Below are 17,921 nucleotides of genomic sequence, written 5' to 3'. Positions count from 1 at the left end.
TTTTCCTATGTGGCAAAGTAGGTGGACCTAGCCTCGAGATCCCAGGGGCTACTCCTGCCTCTAGTCCTCTGCTACTTCCAATGTCTGGGACAGACACCAGGCAGCTGTGCTCCAGCCCTAACGCACCTGCATTCCTGTCGCTCTGCCTCTAACGCTTTGTGCTTGCTTCTTCCTGCTGCTGGGACTGCCTTTCCTCGCCGGCGAAGCGGTAAGACCCACACATCAGCTGCAGGCTTTGGGGCATGCAGGGAGGGGCCAACCCAGTTACCCAGGGCTAATGTGGAGGCCCAGAAATATGCCAGTTTCTCCACCTGGCCTTGTTTCTTCATGTATGTCTTTGCAGAAGTCTCAGGATAGTAGATGACCCTATTGGGGACAGGATTCAGGAACAGGATCCTGCATCCTTAAAACCCTGTCTGCCATCATCTCTTTTCTGGAATCTAGGATAGCTTTGCCTAAACAATAAGGTGTTTGCACTGGGGTTTGGCGAATGGAGGACAGTTGGGCATTAAGAGAGATGGCTCCTGTGTTGAGGGAGGTACCATGCTTACTTATGGCTTTGTCTCTCCTGATTTCATCTATATAAACAAGGATTCTTGGTGGAGGCAGATCTCAAGTCATCAGGAAAGCAAATTATCGAGCATGTCAGGAGCCAGGTGTTTACGGAAGGGCATTCTATGGCAAGAAGTAGGGGCCATCCTGGGGCAGGAGCGGGGTCTGAGTGAGGGTGCATATCCACTCTCCGTTAGAGCCCTTGAGGGTGCACTCAACAACACGTGGAAGGAGTAGCTCAGAGAACATTCCACCATGCAAGAGGCTGATATTCCCTCCACAAGAAGGCCACTAGAGTGACGGAGCTAGAGGGTGGTCTGAAGACGAGAAGTCATGCTGACAGAATGGAGAGCTCTTATGACCTCTTGGACAAGGTGACAGGAGGAGGCTGGACCTTAAAAGATTCTCTGCATTGCAGGGCGAGAAGGGAGAGCCGGGTGCGATCCTGACAGGGGACATTCCTCTGGAAATGGTGAAGGGGAGAAAGGTAAGCTCATCGCCTCAGCCTGAGGGCGTATAATGTTTTGGCTCTCCATCTTCGGCTGTATCGTAAACAGTGTCTTCTGAGTGACAATTGCCTATCTCCTGTCCTAGGGTGAACCTGGAATGCATGGAGCCCCAGGACCCATGGTAAGCTGGGCTTGGAACAAGGGTTTCAAGCCTTTGTCGTGCTTTGGCTCAGTCGGATGGCATTGTTCTGCTTGTGAAAAAGTGAGATAGGGACAGGTGGCAAGACATGTGTCCGTGTTTGTGGGAGGCAAGCCACAGTGACACAGAAATCTCAGTGGTTGCCAGGCCTACGAGAGGCTCTGAGAAACAAACCAAACAGGGCTGGAGAGATGGCTCAGTCATTAGGAGCACCTGCTGTTCTTCCAGAGGCCTCGGGTTCAATTCCCAGGGCCCACTCGGTGGGTTAACCATCCATAACTCCAGTTCCAGGGGACCTGGCACCTTCTGGCTTCCGTGGGCACCAAGCATGAAGGAGGCACACATACATACCTGTATGCAAAACACTCTTACATATAATAATAAATCTAAACAACAACAGACAGACAGACCCCCAGCGGTTGAACATAGGAGCACGCCATTTCTCATTCTTACACAATCCACTGGGGCCCATTCCTGCTGGACCTCTCCCGTCCAAGCGGCGACTCCGTGTCTTCTGGATTCAAAACTGCAGGAACTGTCTAGTTGGCCGGCTAAGACTAGAGAAAGTGGAAGAGACTAGCATGTTCTGCTGGTCAGAGCTCAGATCCCTGGGGGACTCACATGTGTAGCAGAGCTGTGTATCCAGGAAACAGAAGAGAGCTGGGGGTGATTGACAGGCACCGGGGAGCCTTCCTCTTCTTCCAGGCTTCAGTCTGCCCATCTGAATGCTCAATCGGTTGGACTCAATGTTAGATAGTATTAGAGCCTCCGGGGCTTTGAAGTTCTTGAAACAGGTACTTAGACTTTTGAAGACTTCTGAGCTATTTCTCCCAAGAATGAACCCTAAACTTCCCTGTCATGCATTCCCCCTGAATCGAAGAAAGCTCGGGTGTGGATCCCCACTGTGGGTCAGGCACTGTGTACGCTTCCCGTGGGACATCTCATTTCAGCCTCCAGTGTGATCACATAACCCCAACCCCAGTCTGTAGTCAAGGAGACAGGGCAGGATAAGCAAGAGGTAAGAGAGAGGCCAACCCAGCATGCCCTGTACCCAGACGCTCCCCCACCCCACGCTCCCACACATCTTCCAAAGATAAGCTGCCCTGTGTCATTTGTTTGTTTGTTGGAGCACCATGGACTGTTGGATTGCGTGTGGTGGTGGTGGGGTCTGTTTGACTGAAGCCGGATCTTAGGCCGTGGGAGAAAGACTCACACTGAAGTGAACACCTATGTGTTCCAAGCATGTCTTTCAGGAAACCTTCTGAGGCTTTGGTTCACTGAAGTCAGGCAGAAAAGGCTGAATACAGAGTGCGTGGGCTGAGAGTGAAGGCAGATGGGAGAGTCTTGCTCCCAACTGGTTAAGCACTCAGTAACCTCCAGTTCTATGGGAAATGCAAACAGTTAGTCGTGGGGCCAGCAGGCGGCTGCAGATGGCTATGGCGGGTAGCCCACTGAAGGCCAGCTTGTGCACAGCTTGCCAAACACAGGCAGTAAGGGCACCTTTTAATTTGCATAATGCTTCCATCTGGGCTAACTGTGGCCCTAGAGACCAGAGTAGCTTACAACTCTTTCACAAATATGCTAAGGCTTGTTGCTCAAAGTGTGGGCCACGGGTCAGCATCCCTGGCATCACCTGGGAGCTTGGTAAAAATGCGGAGCTGCAGGCCCCAGCTCAGACACCACTGACCTGCACTTTAATGAGATCCAGGACACTCCGTGTGCATGCGCACTCTCGAAGAGTTCCAAAGAACCACCTGCCCGCGGCCCATACCCCGGAAACGCCCTCTAAGAGTAATATAGGCTCAACATTTTTCATGCAAGCCATGTCTTTTTTGAGATTTATTAATTTATTATCTTTTTACATTCCAATACCAGTTCTCCCTCCCTCCTTTCCTCCCACTCCCTCCACATCCCCCTCCCATCTGCTCCACGGAGAGGGTGAGGCCTCCCATAGGAAGTCTGCTAAGTCTGTTCCATCATCTAGTTGAGTCAGGACCAAGGCACCTCTCCACCCCCACACCCCTGTGTCTAGACTGGGCAAGGTATCTCTCCAAACAGAATGGGCTCCACTAAGTCAGTTTGTGCATTAGTGTTAGGTCTCGGACCCCTGCAGTGGCCTCATCTGTTGGCAGAGCCCGTCTTAATGCAATTATTACTTCCTCGTCATCTTTCGGGAGACGCTACCTATGTTAATGGTAGTGGGCACAGACATAATGATAGCTGTCATTCTTCAGGCTTCAGTAGGCAGGGTGATTCCTGCTGGGAGCCTGGATGAGGGCAATGACTCAGGAAGCATGTGGACCCAGAAAACCATCGCTGAAGTAGGGTCTGTGGGTCAGGGACTCCGTAGGAGGACAGGGCACCTTGCTGAGGCTGGACCTCAAGATGAGTAGGAGCTTGGCAGGGTCACACCCTGCAGCCTGATCTTGAGCATATGGGAGTAGGGAGAGGTGGGGCTGCATACTCAGAATACAGGACCCTGGCATGTCTGACCAATGGCAAGGCTCTGTGTTCTGAGCCAGCCTAACATGTGGCCACCAGGAACCTGAGGCTCTGAGCTGCTAGTTTCTGGCTATGTCATTCACCCTGACTGAGGGGTTGGGTCCTGGGTGTGTAGCCTTCAGAAAAACAGGGATAGCGAAGGGTTGAGCAAACACTTGTAGCTGAGGAGAGGCAGGAGGCCAGGAAATTGATTGGCAGGTGGGGGCTTCAGGACGGTTTTCATGTTCCTTCCTCCCATCCCTGCTTCACCGCCTACAAGAGCAAGCCTAGCTTTCCAGGTCTCTGGAGCCTGAGTTTCTGTCTTTTGCTACCCTGCTGTTTGTTTTACTTCTAGGGACCCAAGGGACCACCAGGTCATAAAGGAGAATTTGGCCTCCCGGGACGACCTGTAGGTACCAGTGTCCCCAGAGTAAAGGATGGGGCATGTGGTTGGCCAGGCTGGCCGACGGCAGGAGCTCACTAAGGTGTAAGGGATGGGGCGTGTAGCTGGCCAGGCTGGCCGACGGCAGGAGCTCACTAAGGTGTAAGGGATGGGGCGTGTGGCTGGCCAGGCTGGCCCACGGCAGGAGCTCACTAAGGTGTAAGGGATGGGGCGTGTAGCTGGCCAGGCTGGCCGACGGCAGGAGCTCACTAAGGTGTAAGGGATGGGGCGTGTGGCTGGCCAGGCTGGCCCACGGCAGGAGCTCACTAAGGTGTAAGGGATGGGGCATGTGGCTGGCCAGGCTGGCCGACGGCAGGAGCTCACTAAGGTGTCTTGTGTGCATCTCAGGGTCGTCCAGGATTGAATGGTCTCAAGGGTGCCAAAGGAGATCGAGGGATCATGATGCCAGTGAGTGCTACCCCGCCTCCCCCATCTGAGAGCGTGCCCCGGAGCTGGGGCACTTACCACACCCTGTTAGAGAGGGTCCAGTACCATGAAGTCCAGTGAGTGAGGCTGGCAGAGTACATGTTCGGGAGTGTGTGCTCCCTCCCCCACCATCACGTAGCCCTGCCCCCACCTCCCTCTCGGGAGGGTCCTGAGCCTCCTAGGTCATGCCCATGCTGAAGAGTGCCAGTCTCCCCTTGCAGACACCAGATGGAGGGGGACGGACGGGGAAAGGAACCGGAGCATCCTCGGATCCTGGTGTCCCCTCCTCATTCCCGCACACAGCCCCAGGGAATGCTAACACTGACAGAGCGTTGCCCTGAAACCAGAATCTGGGTTCTGACGTCAGCTGTCTGTAAGCTGCTGTATGACTTTGAGCAGGTTGTGGTCCCCTCTCTGAGCCTCGTTATGGGTGGGTGTCGACCAGGGTGACATAGTTGCTCTGCTGTCTCCCTCACGGTTTACCGTCGCTTTTTGCGATATGGCCCAGCTGTGTAAGCGCTCTATGGATGGGACTAGCAGACCAGAGGCAGATGTTGGTTGCCTATAGAGGCTCTTCCAGCCCGGAGTGTGGGGCATATCCTGTAGTCGCCTCTTATTCCCCAATCCCTGAATTCAGGAGCAGCTTTATTTTTTTTTCCTGCAGGGTCCACCTGGCCTACCTGGACCCCCAGGACCTCCAGGACCCCCTGGAGCTGTGGTTAACATCAAAGGTGTAAGTTAGGATGGAGCTGGGGGTGGGGGGAGGCTTTCCTGGAGACCATGCAATGGGCACCAGAGTGGCCCCAGACGGAGCTGGGTTTCCTGATGACCTCACTTCTCATATTCTCTTTCCTACAGGCTGTTTTCCCAATACCTGCCCGGCCACACTGCAAGACTCCAGTAAGTGACATGCATCCCTGTCTTCAGCAGCAGGCTAAGCACAAGTGTCAACTGAAAAGAAACAGATCGGTCTTGCCTTGGGTACCTTCCTTCCCTGGATGTCCACTCTGGTATCTTCTAACCACATGTGGACTCTTAAAGGTCTGGACATTTCTAGATGATAGACCCTGGAAATGAAATGTCCGCACCCTGGCTTCTTTAAATATGACCGGTGCAGCCACTGCTCTGTTTTGAAACCACATTGGCCACATGAGCAGGGGGAGCAAACAATTGCCAAATATATCCCTTACAACAGGAAGAAGTGATGCCAACTCGTGGCCTCTGTGCTGGGAACTTGGGGCTGAAATCTGTAGCTACTTCGTTCCATCCTTCCTGAGAATTGTGTTACTGCTTACCATACCTCCCCAAGAGGCAAGCGTTATCTTTCCCCTTTATCTTGGGAAGGCAACTGCCCACAGAAGCTCTCTGGGTAGCCCAAGGTCATGCATGGGGCATGGGGCAGCTAGGACCACAGCTCAGATCTCTTGGTCATCAGGAAGCAGGTGCAGGCACTGTGATCCCTTGCCCAGCCCCCCCCACACACACACAGGCGGTTGGCAGCATTGTCTCTAGGATTTTGCCAGTGACATAGAGAAGCGTTTATTTCTGTGAGGAAACACGGGGACAGGCATGAGTCATGGATCTGTGAGTAATCATTCTCTCATTCATTCAGTAAATATTTACTGAGCTCTCACCAGTGCCAAGGACTCTGCTAGGCCCTCGGGACACAGGGATGACCTAGACAGACTTGGTCTCTGCTTTCTGGAGTTTGCAAATGATGGCTTCAAAATCTTCTTTGAAGTGGGCTTGAATGGGTTCCTGTGGGAGTGGTGCTGGGGCTGGTCTCGGATGCCTCTGACTAACACAGACTGGCTGGCTGTGTGTTGCCCTAGGCAACGTCCAAGTCTGACCTTTGAGGCATCCAAGTGGGCAGCCACACATTGTAGCCTGGCAAGCAGAGCCTGGGATCCAACTGGGTTCAGTGCTGAAGCTCCGTTCAGGTCCAACAGTAGCACCAAGGGCACGTTTATACAAATAACTGCAGAGCAGCATCTGGTCCTAGAGACATTCCAGGACAGCTGGGCACTTCCCTGCTCCTGCAGTGGTAGTAGGCTGCCTAGGGCCCGCTGTCTGTGAGTGTTGAGGGTCCCCCTTCTGCACAGAGTCCAGCCTTATCACCATCTCCCGCAAGCAATCCCATTGCGCCCATTGTGGGACAGCCCACCACAAACTTTAGAGTGTGGTAGGAAATACTACTGCAGTTACAGGTCTATACTAGGGCCCTGTGCAGTATCCTCATATAGGGGTGGTGTCACGGAATTACTTAAAAAGAAGTCGCTGCTAAGGCTTGCAGCATTTGGAGTGAATTTTGTTTTGTTTTAATTCCCTGTGGCATACTGGGGCACCATGGGATTTGGAGGCATGGATGTTTCCTCAGAGAGGACATTGTCAAACAGAAACACGCCCAGCCCTTGAGACAGTTCACACCTCATGGTTTGCACCCCTACCATGCCTCTTAAGCAGAATCTCTGCAATGTCCATCCTTAATTTTTTTCTGGAAGATTCCCTCCTCCTCTCAACATCTTTTCATGATGCTGGCAATCCCCACTCCTAAGCACAGAAAGACCCTGGATCAAGGTGGAGTACCATCACTCCGCTGGGGAAACAATGGAAGGGGAGACTGGTGGTTCCCTTTAATAGTAGGCCCAGCACAATCAAGAATCGCCCGAGACGAGGGTCTTGACGAGGGATTGTGTGCATCAGGGTGGCCTGTCCATAGTGGATTGCCTGTATCACCTATCCACTACGGCTGGCACCATACCCAAGGCAAGAGATTCCTAAGTGTGTAAGAGGGGAGAGAGTGAACCAAGCACTCATGCATGCATGCCTTCACTCATGCATGCATGCCTTCACTCGTGCATGCGTGTCTTCACTCATGCATGCCTTCACTCATGCATGCCTTCACTCGTGCATGCATGCCTTCACCCGTGCATGCGTGCCTTCACTCGTGCATGCGTGCCTTCACCGGTGCATGCGTGTCTTCACTCATGCATGCCTTCACTCATGCATGCCTTCACTCGTGCATGCGTGCCTTCACTCATGCATGCATGCCTTCACCCGTGCATGCGTGCCTTCACTCATGCATGCATGCCTTCACCCGTGCATGCGTGCCTTCACTCATGCATGCATGCCTTCACCCGTGCATGCGTGTCTTCACTCATGCATGCCTTCACTCATGCATGCCTTCACTCGTGCATGCGTGCCTTCACTCATGCATGCATGCCTTCACTCGTGCATGCGTGCCTTCACCCGTGCATGCGTGTCTTCACTCATGCATGCCTTCACTCATGCATGCCTTCACTCGTGCATGCGTGCCTTCACTCATGCATGCATGCCTTCACCCGTGCATGCGTGCCTTCACTCGTGCATGCATGCCTTCACTCGTGCATGCGTGTCTTCACTCATGCATGCCTTCACTCATGCATGCCTTCACTCGTGCATGCGTGCCTTCACTCATGCATGCATGCGTGCCTTCACTCGTGCATGCATGCATGCCTTCACTCATGCATGCGTGCCTTCACTCATGCATGCCTTCACTCATGCATGCCTTCACTCATGCAGGCATGCCTTCACTCATGCAGGCACGCCTTCCTTGCTCTCTGCTCTTGACTGTGGATTGAATGTGACTAGCTGCTTTCCTGCAATGCTACCTTCACTCCCTAGCGATATTAACCCCAGTAACCTGGAGTTGTCATAAATCCTGTCTTCTGTCAGCAGCTTTTGCTAGGGAATCCTGTCACAGTGACAACAGTTTGCAGGTGGTTCTGCCTGAACAGACGGGGATCCGGGGAGATGGTGTTGCACATTTGTAATCCCAGTGCCACAGAGGTGGAGGCCAATGTCACAAAAACCAAAGTGGACAGCTTCTGAGGAATCACACCTAAGACTGACCTGTGCAGTGCAGAGAGAAAGAGAGAGAAAGAGAGGGGGGGAGAGGATGAGGAGGGGAAGGGATATGGGAAAGAACTGAGAGCGATGTTATCCAGAACTGCTTGGATTCCAGACCCCTGCCACCTAGTGAGGAGTCCATAGTAGCTCCTCCAACCCAGTGACAACCGTGTTACTTGTCCCTGCGACTCCTGCCAGGGCCTGTGCCTGTCTCTGATTATACTCAGTAGCAGATGGCCGGCCCAGCTTCTGAGCTGGCTCAGTGCTGTCTCGGACGCTTGGCCTCGCGTGTGAGTCAATCCTAATTGATAAGGAGGCCAAGACGTCCAGGGTTGGCCAGCACTCTCGCCAACACCATCTGAAGGCCCCGGGTTTCCCTTTTGCTGAGATTTTTCTCCAGAAGTCTGGATGCTGTGTTCTTGAGGTCAGCTAGGTCACGGGCTTCCCCACCAGAGGCCTGGGATGTCTATGTACGTTGAGGGAGCTGGGGATCTGGGACTCCAGGGCCAAGTGCAAGCCTGGCCCTGTGTCATCTCCTCCTCTGCAATGGGTCCCCAGGACTGTGACCACCCAGACAAAAGCTGGGGGTGGGGCTTCTCATGCCTGACCAGGCCTTTCTCTCTTCCCAGGTTGGTACGGCTCACCCTGGAGACCCAGAGCTTGTCACTTTCCACGGTACACACTCTTCATTGTGCTTCTCCGGGACGCTCCTGTCCTAGTGGCTGTGGTTGTTTACAAGTATCTAGTGCTGGCCAGAGATGAGGTGGCCGGGAAGGGCTGACTGGGTGTGAGGAGCGGCAGCTGAGTTGAGGGACACATGTCACGTACTTGTGCATCCTCGCTGAGCCTCCTGGGTAACAGGAAGCTCTCCCTTTGTTCGTTCCTTTGCTGATCTGTTCAGAAGACAGCCATGGATGCCTGCTTGGTGCTGTCCCCTGCTTCTCCTGCCTCCTCGGTCCCTAAAACCTTTCAGGAGCCAGGAACCATTAACACTAATTATAAGACAGAAAGAATGGCTCAGTTGGTCAAGAGCCCTTGCCCAGCATGTGCGAGTCCTTGGGTTTGGTTACCAGAGCTGTGAGGAGAGGGTGAAGCATGGCATGATTACCTATAACCCCAGTACTCAAGAGGCTGAGGCAGGAGGATCGAGAGTTCAAGGTCAGCATCTGTCCTCACTGATCCTTCGGAACCCGTGTTCTCCTGGGTGTCAGGTGGAGCCTGTGGGAAACCTTGCTCAGTGTGTAGGCATGTGTGAGTGGTTGGCGCGGGGTGGGGGGTGGTTAGTAAGTGTTAGCATGCTCAACCTCTCAGGTGGGCACCAGCGAGGCGCAGGCCCATAGGAGAGCAGTCGCTAGTCCTTCTCCACCTCCACCACGGTCAAAAATGGCTGGCATTTGATGGAGGAGTGGAAACAGGATTTAAATAAGGGAAAGTGTTTCTTAACCTGCAACTCACTGCAGCTTGGCTGTGCCACCCTGGCCTCCCTAAATGGGCCTTTCTGTATTTTCCTGTCACTTTGGTTGCCAAGTCCGGGCCACGTTCTGACCTAGTTCTCAGACCTGCTCGAAGGTCCCTTTCTCCTTGACGTCAGGTGGACCTTGTTTTTATGAAGTTTTGTTGCCATTTGAGACAAGATCTCTCTGTGCAGCTCTGGCTGCCCTGGAACTTACTGCGTAGACCAGAGTGGCCTTGAACTCATAAAGACTCACTTGCCTCTGCCGCTTGATAAGCTGGGATTAAAGGTGTGAGCACCACTGTGCCTGTGGCTTGTATTATTATTATTATTATTATTATTATTATTATTATTATTATTTGGTGGTGGTAGGCCTTGTGTAGGAAGGGGAGCTGGGTTTGCCTTCTCAGATCCCCTGTTGTTCCCTGTCCTGAGAGGCTACCCTGGGGTGGGGGTAGGAATAGAACTCCCTGGATGTGCCAGCCCTGGAGAGAGGCGGTGTTCCCTGAGTACTTCTGGGTGTGCCAGCCCTGGAGAGAGGCGGTGTTCCCTGAGCACTTCTGGATGTGCCAGCCCTGGAGAGAGGTGGTGTTCCCTGAGCACTTCTGGGTGTGCCAGCCCTGGAGAGAGGTGGTGTTCCCTGAGTACTTCTGGGTGTGCCAGCCCTGGAGAGAGGTGGTGTTCCCTGAGTACTTCTGGGTGTGCCAGCCCTGGAGAGAGGCGGTGTTCTCTGAGTACTTCTGGTGCGCTAGCCGTGGAGAGAGGCGTTCCCTGAGCACTTCTGGGTGTGTTAGCCCTGGAGAGAGGCGTTCCCTGAGCACTTCTGGGTGTGTTAGCCCTGGAGAGAGGCGTTCCCTGAGCACTTCTGGGTGTGCTAGCACTGGAGAGAGGCGTTCCCTGAGCACTTCTGGGTGTGCCAGCCCTGGAGAGAGGCATTCCCTGAGCACTTCTGGGTGTGTTAGCCCTGGAGAGAGGCGTTCCCTGAGCACTTCAGGTGTTGCTATGGCCTCTCAGGGGAGCACCCATGGTTGCCTCCTCACTGTCTTCTCTCTCGCCACTGGCTGTGGCTTAGGTGGGAACCCACAATCTTCTGCCTGTGCCCTTAGTCTTAGTGGCTCCCAGGCGTCAGTGGGACCTGGGGTCACGTGACTGTATTTCCCTGCTGCTCGCTCCTCACACCTATGGTGCTCTCGGCCATTCTTGGCCTACGTCGAGGAGGCCGGGACCCACCAACCTTATGACAGACAGCATCTTTAGACTAGAGAACACTGGGAGACTTACTGCTGTTCTCATAAACCGGGAGGCCTCACAGCGACCTCTGGGTCCCATCAAGCAGACCCTGTTTTCCTGTAAGCCTCCCTCCCTCACACGCCTCTCCCCTGTGAGGAGCAGAGGAAATGGTGGGTGTGGAAGGCCAGCCCCTCAGACTCGCTTCCTGCCACTTAGGGTGACGTGTGACCCACAGTGGGTGTTCATCCCCTCGGCCAGCTGTAAGCAAATGACTCAACCCCCTTGGCTGCTCTGTGTCATCATCCCTGGGAGATTTGTCTGCTCCTCGAGACACCAGGCTGCCCAGGCCCAGGGGAGATGATACTGGAGGGCTGAGTGGGATGGGAGCCTCTGTCCCAGCGGGGTACAGAGTCAACCCTTTGCCCCTCTTCTCTGGACAATATACATTCCTGTAACTGGGTCAGGGTCTGGAACCCTGTCTGATGCAGGGATCATGGCCCTCCCAGGCCCTTTCCTACCGGCTGGCTTCCCTGAGACTTTCCGTCTGAGGGAGTTTGCTAAAGAAGTAGTTCCAAAGCTTGATTTCCCACAACGTATTGTTTTCTGGCTCTTAAATGTGTGTGTCTTTGTTAACAGGTGTTAAAGGAGAGAAAGGTTCCTGGGGTCTTCCTGGTTCAAAAGGAGAAAAGGGGGACCAAGGAGCCCAAGGACCACCAGGTATGCCTGCTCCTGCTAGAGGCCTTGCTAAGTCAGCCTAGCTACAGAAACTGGTCAGTCTGCCCACAAGGGATGTGGGTTCTAGTGAGAGCCAGGGGCGAGGGCTGAGGACTGAAGGTAGTAGAGTCCTGCCTAGCATGCTGAGGTCCCTGGCTTCCAGCCCCAGAACTGCAGGGGGTGGGGGTCGGAGGGAGAGGACCCTCTTTCTGCTGTTGTTCATAGGTAAAATATGACACTGAGAAAACCAGGGACTTGCCCAGGATCCTACAGTCCCTGGCTGGCAGGGCCTAGATTAGGACTGGATATGCCTCCAAGCCTAGCATCTACCTTAATAAACCAACGTAGTATCGCTTTTACCAGGGATAATCAGGGTTACTCACTTGGAAACTCTGAAATCTCTGCCCTTATGATGGTGGCAAACTGACAAAGTGTTTCTTCTTCAGGCCCTCCGGTTGATCCCGCTTACCTGAGACATTTTCTCCACAGCTTGAAGGTGAATAGTCATTATTAAATGGTTCGTCTGTTATCCTAGTCTGCTTTGCTGTAACTAAATACCACAGACTGGGTCACTTGGAAAGAGTAAAGGTTTCTCTAGCTCGTGGTTCTGAAGGTCTAGGGCTGCTTACTGGTTGGCATCCTGCAAAATCCTGGGACTATGCAGTAATGATATAGCGAGACAGAACACATATGCGGGGATGGGGGTGGGGTGGGGGAGGGTCTGTTTATATAGCCAAGCCACTCGTTAGGTCACAAGTGACTCTGCTAACCCAAAGAGTTCACCTCTCAGTGCCAGAAATGTACAAGCTTGAGGTGACGTTTCTAACACGTGAACTATGAGGGGTCCCACTAAAACCACAGCAGCCTGTGGCTTGGTTTCTTGAGTTTCTGTGAGAAAAGGTTCAGGCCAGTCCCACGGTCTTTCTTCCAGGGAGAGAATGGAGATGCAGCATTCAGAGGAGAGTCCAGCAACAACCTCCTTGTCTCTGGGCCTCCAGGCCTACCGGGACACCCAGGCCTGGTTGTGAGTACTGACTCCCTGGGAATCTGTGGCTTTTCCTGTGCCCCGCCCCCAATATGAGTGTGTGGTTTTACAGTTGAAGTCAGTATAGTGCATACGCAGGCATGAACAGGCTCTCCTCCTGTGTTGTTGACTGGTGCGACATTAATTCAGTTTCTAGAGCTACCCAGGCTACACGCAGTTAGCAAACCCACAAGCACTAGCCATGCATGCATGTCAACTTCACTCTGAACAGAGCTATCAATAGTGAGGACTCTTTGGTTCTTGTGACATTTAACTGAAGGCAGAGCTTATCCACAGGCCTGGTCTTTGTAGGTAGGGCAGGTGGGCGGGTCAGCCGGCTTCGAGAGAAGAGCAAGGTTTGCCCCCAGTTTCTGACCGCAGGGACCACATTGTTGACCTCAGCCACAGCTGCACCCCAACTCCCACTGTGATTTGAGGCAAGAGCTCTCTCCTCGGAAGGCTCAGTTCTTCACGTATGGAGTGAAAAGGCCAGACGATATCTCCAGGGCTTTCTGGCTGGCTGGGCTCCCTGGTGTCTTTGGACTCCACGTCTGGGCTGCTACTCACTGGGACTGATACCTCCTGCAATTATTGGGTTTTACAAACATCCTCATAAAAAGAGATGTCTCCATGACTATGTGCTTGCCTCAACAGGGACAGAAAGGAGAGGCTGTTGTGGGGCCCCAGGGCCCCCCAGGAATTCCAGGTCTGCCTGGGCCACCTGGCTTTGGGAGACCTGGTGTCCCTGGACCACCGGGACCCCCTGGGCCACCAGGACCTCCTGCCATCCTGGGTGCAGGTTAGTACTGAGTGGTTCCTCCTTCCTGTTGCCTCTGCCTTTGTGATCAAGGTGACATACCTGAGTGGCACGTCAGAGCCTCTCTGCCTAACAAGGCTGTGTGCTGGATGGAACCTACCTTCTTTTTTCTTTAAAATGGATATTATTCAGATATTATAATGTACATCCATTTCAAATGTTCACTTCGGTAATGTTGCAAGTACTCACAAGTCATGTAACAATCGCTTAATTCTAGACATTTCATTACACCAAAAAGAAGCCTCATGGAATGGAGCTAGAGCTCAGTGGTGGAGTGTGGGGGAAGCCTTGGATTTGATCCTCAGAACTGAAAGGAGGGAAAAGGGAAGGAAGGAAAGAAGGAAGGGAGGGAGGGAGGGAGGGAGGGAGGGAGGGAGGGAGGGAGGGAGGGAGGGAGGGAGGGAGGGAGGAAGACTGATTTTGGTACAAGCAGTACTTCCCCAGATCAACCTTTTGTCTCTGGATTTTCCTATTCTGGACATTATATATAAACTGTATGTGCTGACTAGCTCCGTGCCATCTTGATACAACCCAGAGTTATCTGAAAGGTGGGAACCTCAATTGAGAAGATGCCTCCATAAGATCAGCTTGTAGGGCATTCTCTTAAGCAGTGAGTGATGGGGGAGGGTTCAGCCCATTGTGGGTGGTGTCATCCTGGTCCTGGGCTCTGTAAGGAAGCAGGCTGAGCAAGTGGTGGGGAGCAAGCCAGTAAGCAGCATCCCTCCATGCCTCTGCATCAGTTGCTGCCCCCAGATTCCTGTCTGAGTTTCTGTCTTCACTGATTTTGAGGATGAACTGTTATGTGGAGCTGTGAGTGAATAAACCCTGCCGGGTCCCCAGCAGGCAGAGCGGGGGAAGGGCCTGTCCAGCGGATCTCTTCCCAGGGCTGAGAAGGATGAACTTATACAGGGCTGAGGTAGGGGATGGGAATCATAGGACAGGGTAAGGTGACATGAGGAGTAGGGACCAATAATATTGCACAAAGCTGGCAGGTAGCTAGGCGGGACAGTCTTACATCAGATCTGGCTGAGGTTACAGGTCAGAGACAGGTCGCCAAACTCTAGCCAGCTGCAGGAGGTTGGTTACACTGGGCCTCACATCCCAGCCTTTTTTAGGCCCAACAAAACCCTTTCCTCCCCAAGATGCCTTTGGTCATGGTGTTTCATCATAGCAATAGTAACCCTAGCTGAGACACCATATAAACAGAGTCGTACAATCTAAGGCCTTTTATGTCTGCTTCCTTCACTTAGCATGACACGGCTAAGCTTCATCCGTGCTGTAGCGTGTTTCAGTACTTCACTCCTCTTTTGCCGGCCAAATGATCTGCAATCGTATTGCTGTATATTTTTTCGTGTAGTACCCTATCTGTTAATGGTATTTGAGCTGCTTGGATTTTCCAGCTGTTTACACAATACTACTCATGAAGACGGGAATCTAAGGTTTTCTGTAAACATGGCCTCAGTGCTCTGCAGCTCACGTAGAGAGAGACTCCTGGGTCACAGGGAACTCTGTTTAACTCTTTGAAGACCTGCCAACTACGTTCCAAAGCAACCTCGTCATTTTATATTGCTGCCAGAGTGGGGGAGCGCCCCTGTCTCCCCTCACCTGCACCCCTGGTGGTACCTTTCCAGTGCTGATAGCTGTGAGGTGCTAACTCACTGTGGTTTTCTCTGTGTTTCCTGAGTGCGCAATAGTGCTGAGCATCTTTTTACATATTCTAGAACTTTCCTGGCTGTTTTACCAGTGCCTTAAGAATCTAGCTGTCCTAGTTAGGGTTATGATTGCTGTGATAAAACACCATAACCAAGAGCAAGTTGGCTTATACTTCCACATCGCTGTCATCACTGAAGGAAGTCAGGACAGGAACTCAAGCAGGGCAGGAGCCTGGGGCCAGGAGCTGATGCAGAGGCCGTGGAGGGAGCTGCTCACTGGCTTGCTCTTCATGGCTTGCTCAGTCTCCTTTCTTATCAGTCCAGGGATTGAGCTGCACACAATGGGCTGGGCCCTCCCCATCCATCACTGGTTAAGAAAATGCCCTACTGGCTTGTGTATAGTCTGATCTTACGGAGACATATTTCCAGTCGAGGCCCCTTCCTCTCTGGTGACTTTAGTTTGTGTTAAGTTAACATAAACTTGGCTTAAGTACCAGCATTAATTGTCACTGTTGGTGCAGAATTCCATTCAACCCTTGGAACTTCTGGGATGCAAATGCAAAAATTAGTGGAATTGAAGAAAATATGCATTCACAGCACAATACCAAAGTGCCAGGAATTTGCTGACCATTTTACTACAGTTTTCTGGTAATTCAGGAAAACTAATAGTGAGACTTGGAGAGGTGACTCATGGAAGTACCCACAAGTGCTTGCTGTGCCAGTTTGGGGATCCAAGATCCCCAGAACTTATGTGAAACAGTCGGGTGTAAAATCACGGTGCTGGAGAGGTGGGGGCAAGAGGATCCCTGGGGCTTGCCGTCAGCCAGTCCGGCCCAATTGGTGAGCTTCAGGCCATTGAGAGACACTGGCACTGTCTTCAAAACAAAAACCAGGTGTCACCTGAGCGAGGCTAACACCTGAGGTTGTCCTCTGACCGCCACCCACCCTGGGACCCTGGGTGTGTGTGCAGATGCAAACACACACATACACACACACACACACACACACACACACACACACACACACACACACACAAGAAGATGACTAGTAGCTTCATCTAAGGGCTAGTAAGTGATACCCACAGCATCAGAGCCCAGGTACCTGTAGCTCCAAATCCCATGCTTTTCTTAATGTTGCACATGGTGGACATTCTATAAAGGCCAATAAATCTGAACACCCCTAGTCCCAAAAGCTCAAAACGTGAAGTATTCCACTCCCTAAAACCTTGAGAGTACCAGTGTGGTGCCCCAGGTGGAAGCTCTGTACCCCAAGACTGTTCAGGGTCCAAAATCATCATTTGAAACATTGAGGACTCAGGCTTTATCCTGGTGGTGAAGTGCTTCTCTGGCTTATATGAAACCCCCAAGTCAATCCCTAGAACCACACCTAGATAAGTAAATAAAATATGAAACTACCTTTAGTTTCTGATGCTGGCCCTAGCCCCAAGATATTTCATGTATATGTAAATATTCAAAAACTTAAAAAAAAAACTCTGAAACACACCTTCACCCAGTAGCAGCAATAAGCACATGACTACATGGCTGCTTCTTGACGACTGCATTGGCAGGAGCCAGGTGTGATGCAGCTCGCCTGCTGGAGACCCACAGAGCCTGGGTGACAGGGAAAGCCATGCAGAGGGTGGCCTTGGCTTTAACATGGCTTTGGCTTTCCTGGTTGAAAGCGGAAGCCAGGCTCGAAGCAGGCTGAGCGAAAGGGAAGTTGCTGCTGGCTGAAAGGAGGGGCTAAGCAGTTAGCTTGTGGGCCGAGTAGACAGGAAACTGGATCCCAAGAACAGCCAGAAGCTAAGACTTACACCCTGTAAGGATGCTCTGGCCATCTCTTGTCTCTCTGTGTACCGGCTTCCTCCTTGCTCCCCACAGACTACATCCTCTGTCTACCCAGAGGGGAAGATGGTTGCTGACAGCTTAGTGCTTCCATTGTGAGCTGGAAATCATGAGCTTCTTTCTCAACTCTAGTCTGAAATTTCTAGGGATGGGGCAGTTCCAGGAAAAGATTCTAATCGGCCTGTCTTGAGCTAGGTGCCAACTTCCGGCCGATCGTCTATAACCAGGAGGTAGGACCACCTGAGAACATAGTAGCTCTTTCTGTTGTGGGTGTGAAGGGAAAGACCTCAGGAGAAGACCATAATGACTTTGATCCTGCAAAGAAGGGTGCTGGGTAGATAAAACCAGATGTGCCAACAGGGCCTTGGTGAATGCATAGGTGTTGCGGAAGATACAGGCAGTTGGCAGGGTGAATGCAGGATCCAGAGAATCACAGTTTGTAGTTTATAAAATACTTGATAGACACTACTCATACAGTCTTCCCAGCGATGCTGAAGGGAGATGAAGTGTTTATTGTAACCACAAGGAGGCAGACACAGAGGCTCAGAGAGAATATAAGACTTGTTCAAGGTCTTTCATGCTTGAGGGACACATGGCTGAGACCCATATCCAAGTCCTCCTGACCCTGTATCCACTGGCCACTTGCCACCTATGTGTGGACTTTCAAACCCTGTGTTGGAGCGGAAGACTTGCTTGCAGTGTCCTGAAGAGTTGATGCGGATGTTTTCTAGGTCTCATAGAGACAACTTT

At 52.3% G+C, this 17,921-nt stretch overlaps 1 protein-coding gene across 2 annotated transcripts in view; it reads left to right on the top strand.

The window, feature by feature from the left end:
- Window positions 1-17,921, top strand: part of Col15a1 (collagen type XV alpha 1 chain) — a 109,903-nt gene that overhangs the window by 82,184 nt on the left and 9,798 nt on the right. For both annotated transcript variants that reach the window (XM_040738621.1, XM_040738618.1), the window contains exons 23-33: window positions 971-1,039; window positions 1,147-1,182; window positions 4,037-4,090; window positions 4,472-4,531; window positions 5,214-5,282; window positions 5,408-5,449; window positions 9,067-9,112; window positions 11,757-11,837; window positions 12,281-12,330; window positions 12,766-12,858; window positions 13,513-13,657. In XM_040738621.1, the coding sequence (XP_040594555.1) occupies window positions 971-1,039; window positions 1,147-1,182; window positions 4,037-4,090; window positions 4,472-4,531; window positions 5,214-5,282; window positions 5,408-5,449; window positions 9,067-9,112; window positions 11,757-11,837; window positions 12,281-12,330; window positions 12,766-12,858; window positions 13,513-13,657 (745 nt within the window). The remainder of the gene's footprint in view (window positions 1-970; window positions 1,040-1,146; window positions 1,183-4,036; window positions 4,091-4,471; window positions 4,532-5,213; window positions 5,283-5,407; window positions 5,450-9,066; window positions 9,113-11,756; window positions 11,838-12,280; window positions 12,331-12,765; window positions 12,859-13,512; window positions 13,658-17,921) is intronic.

The sequence above is a fragment of the Mesocricetus auratus genome, unplaced genomic scaffold, assembly GCF_017639785.1.
Source record: "Mesocricetus auratus isolate SY011 unplaced genomic scaffold, BCM_Maur_2.0 Super-Scaffold_6730, whole genome shotgun sequence".
NCBI lineage: Eukaryota > Metazoa > Chordata > Mammalia > Rodentia > Cricetidae > Mesocricetus > Mesocricetus auratus.
Note: the sequence above shows the minus strand (reverse complement) of the source record. Positions and strands in the feature narration are given on the sequence as shown.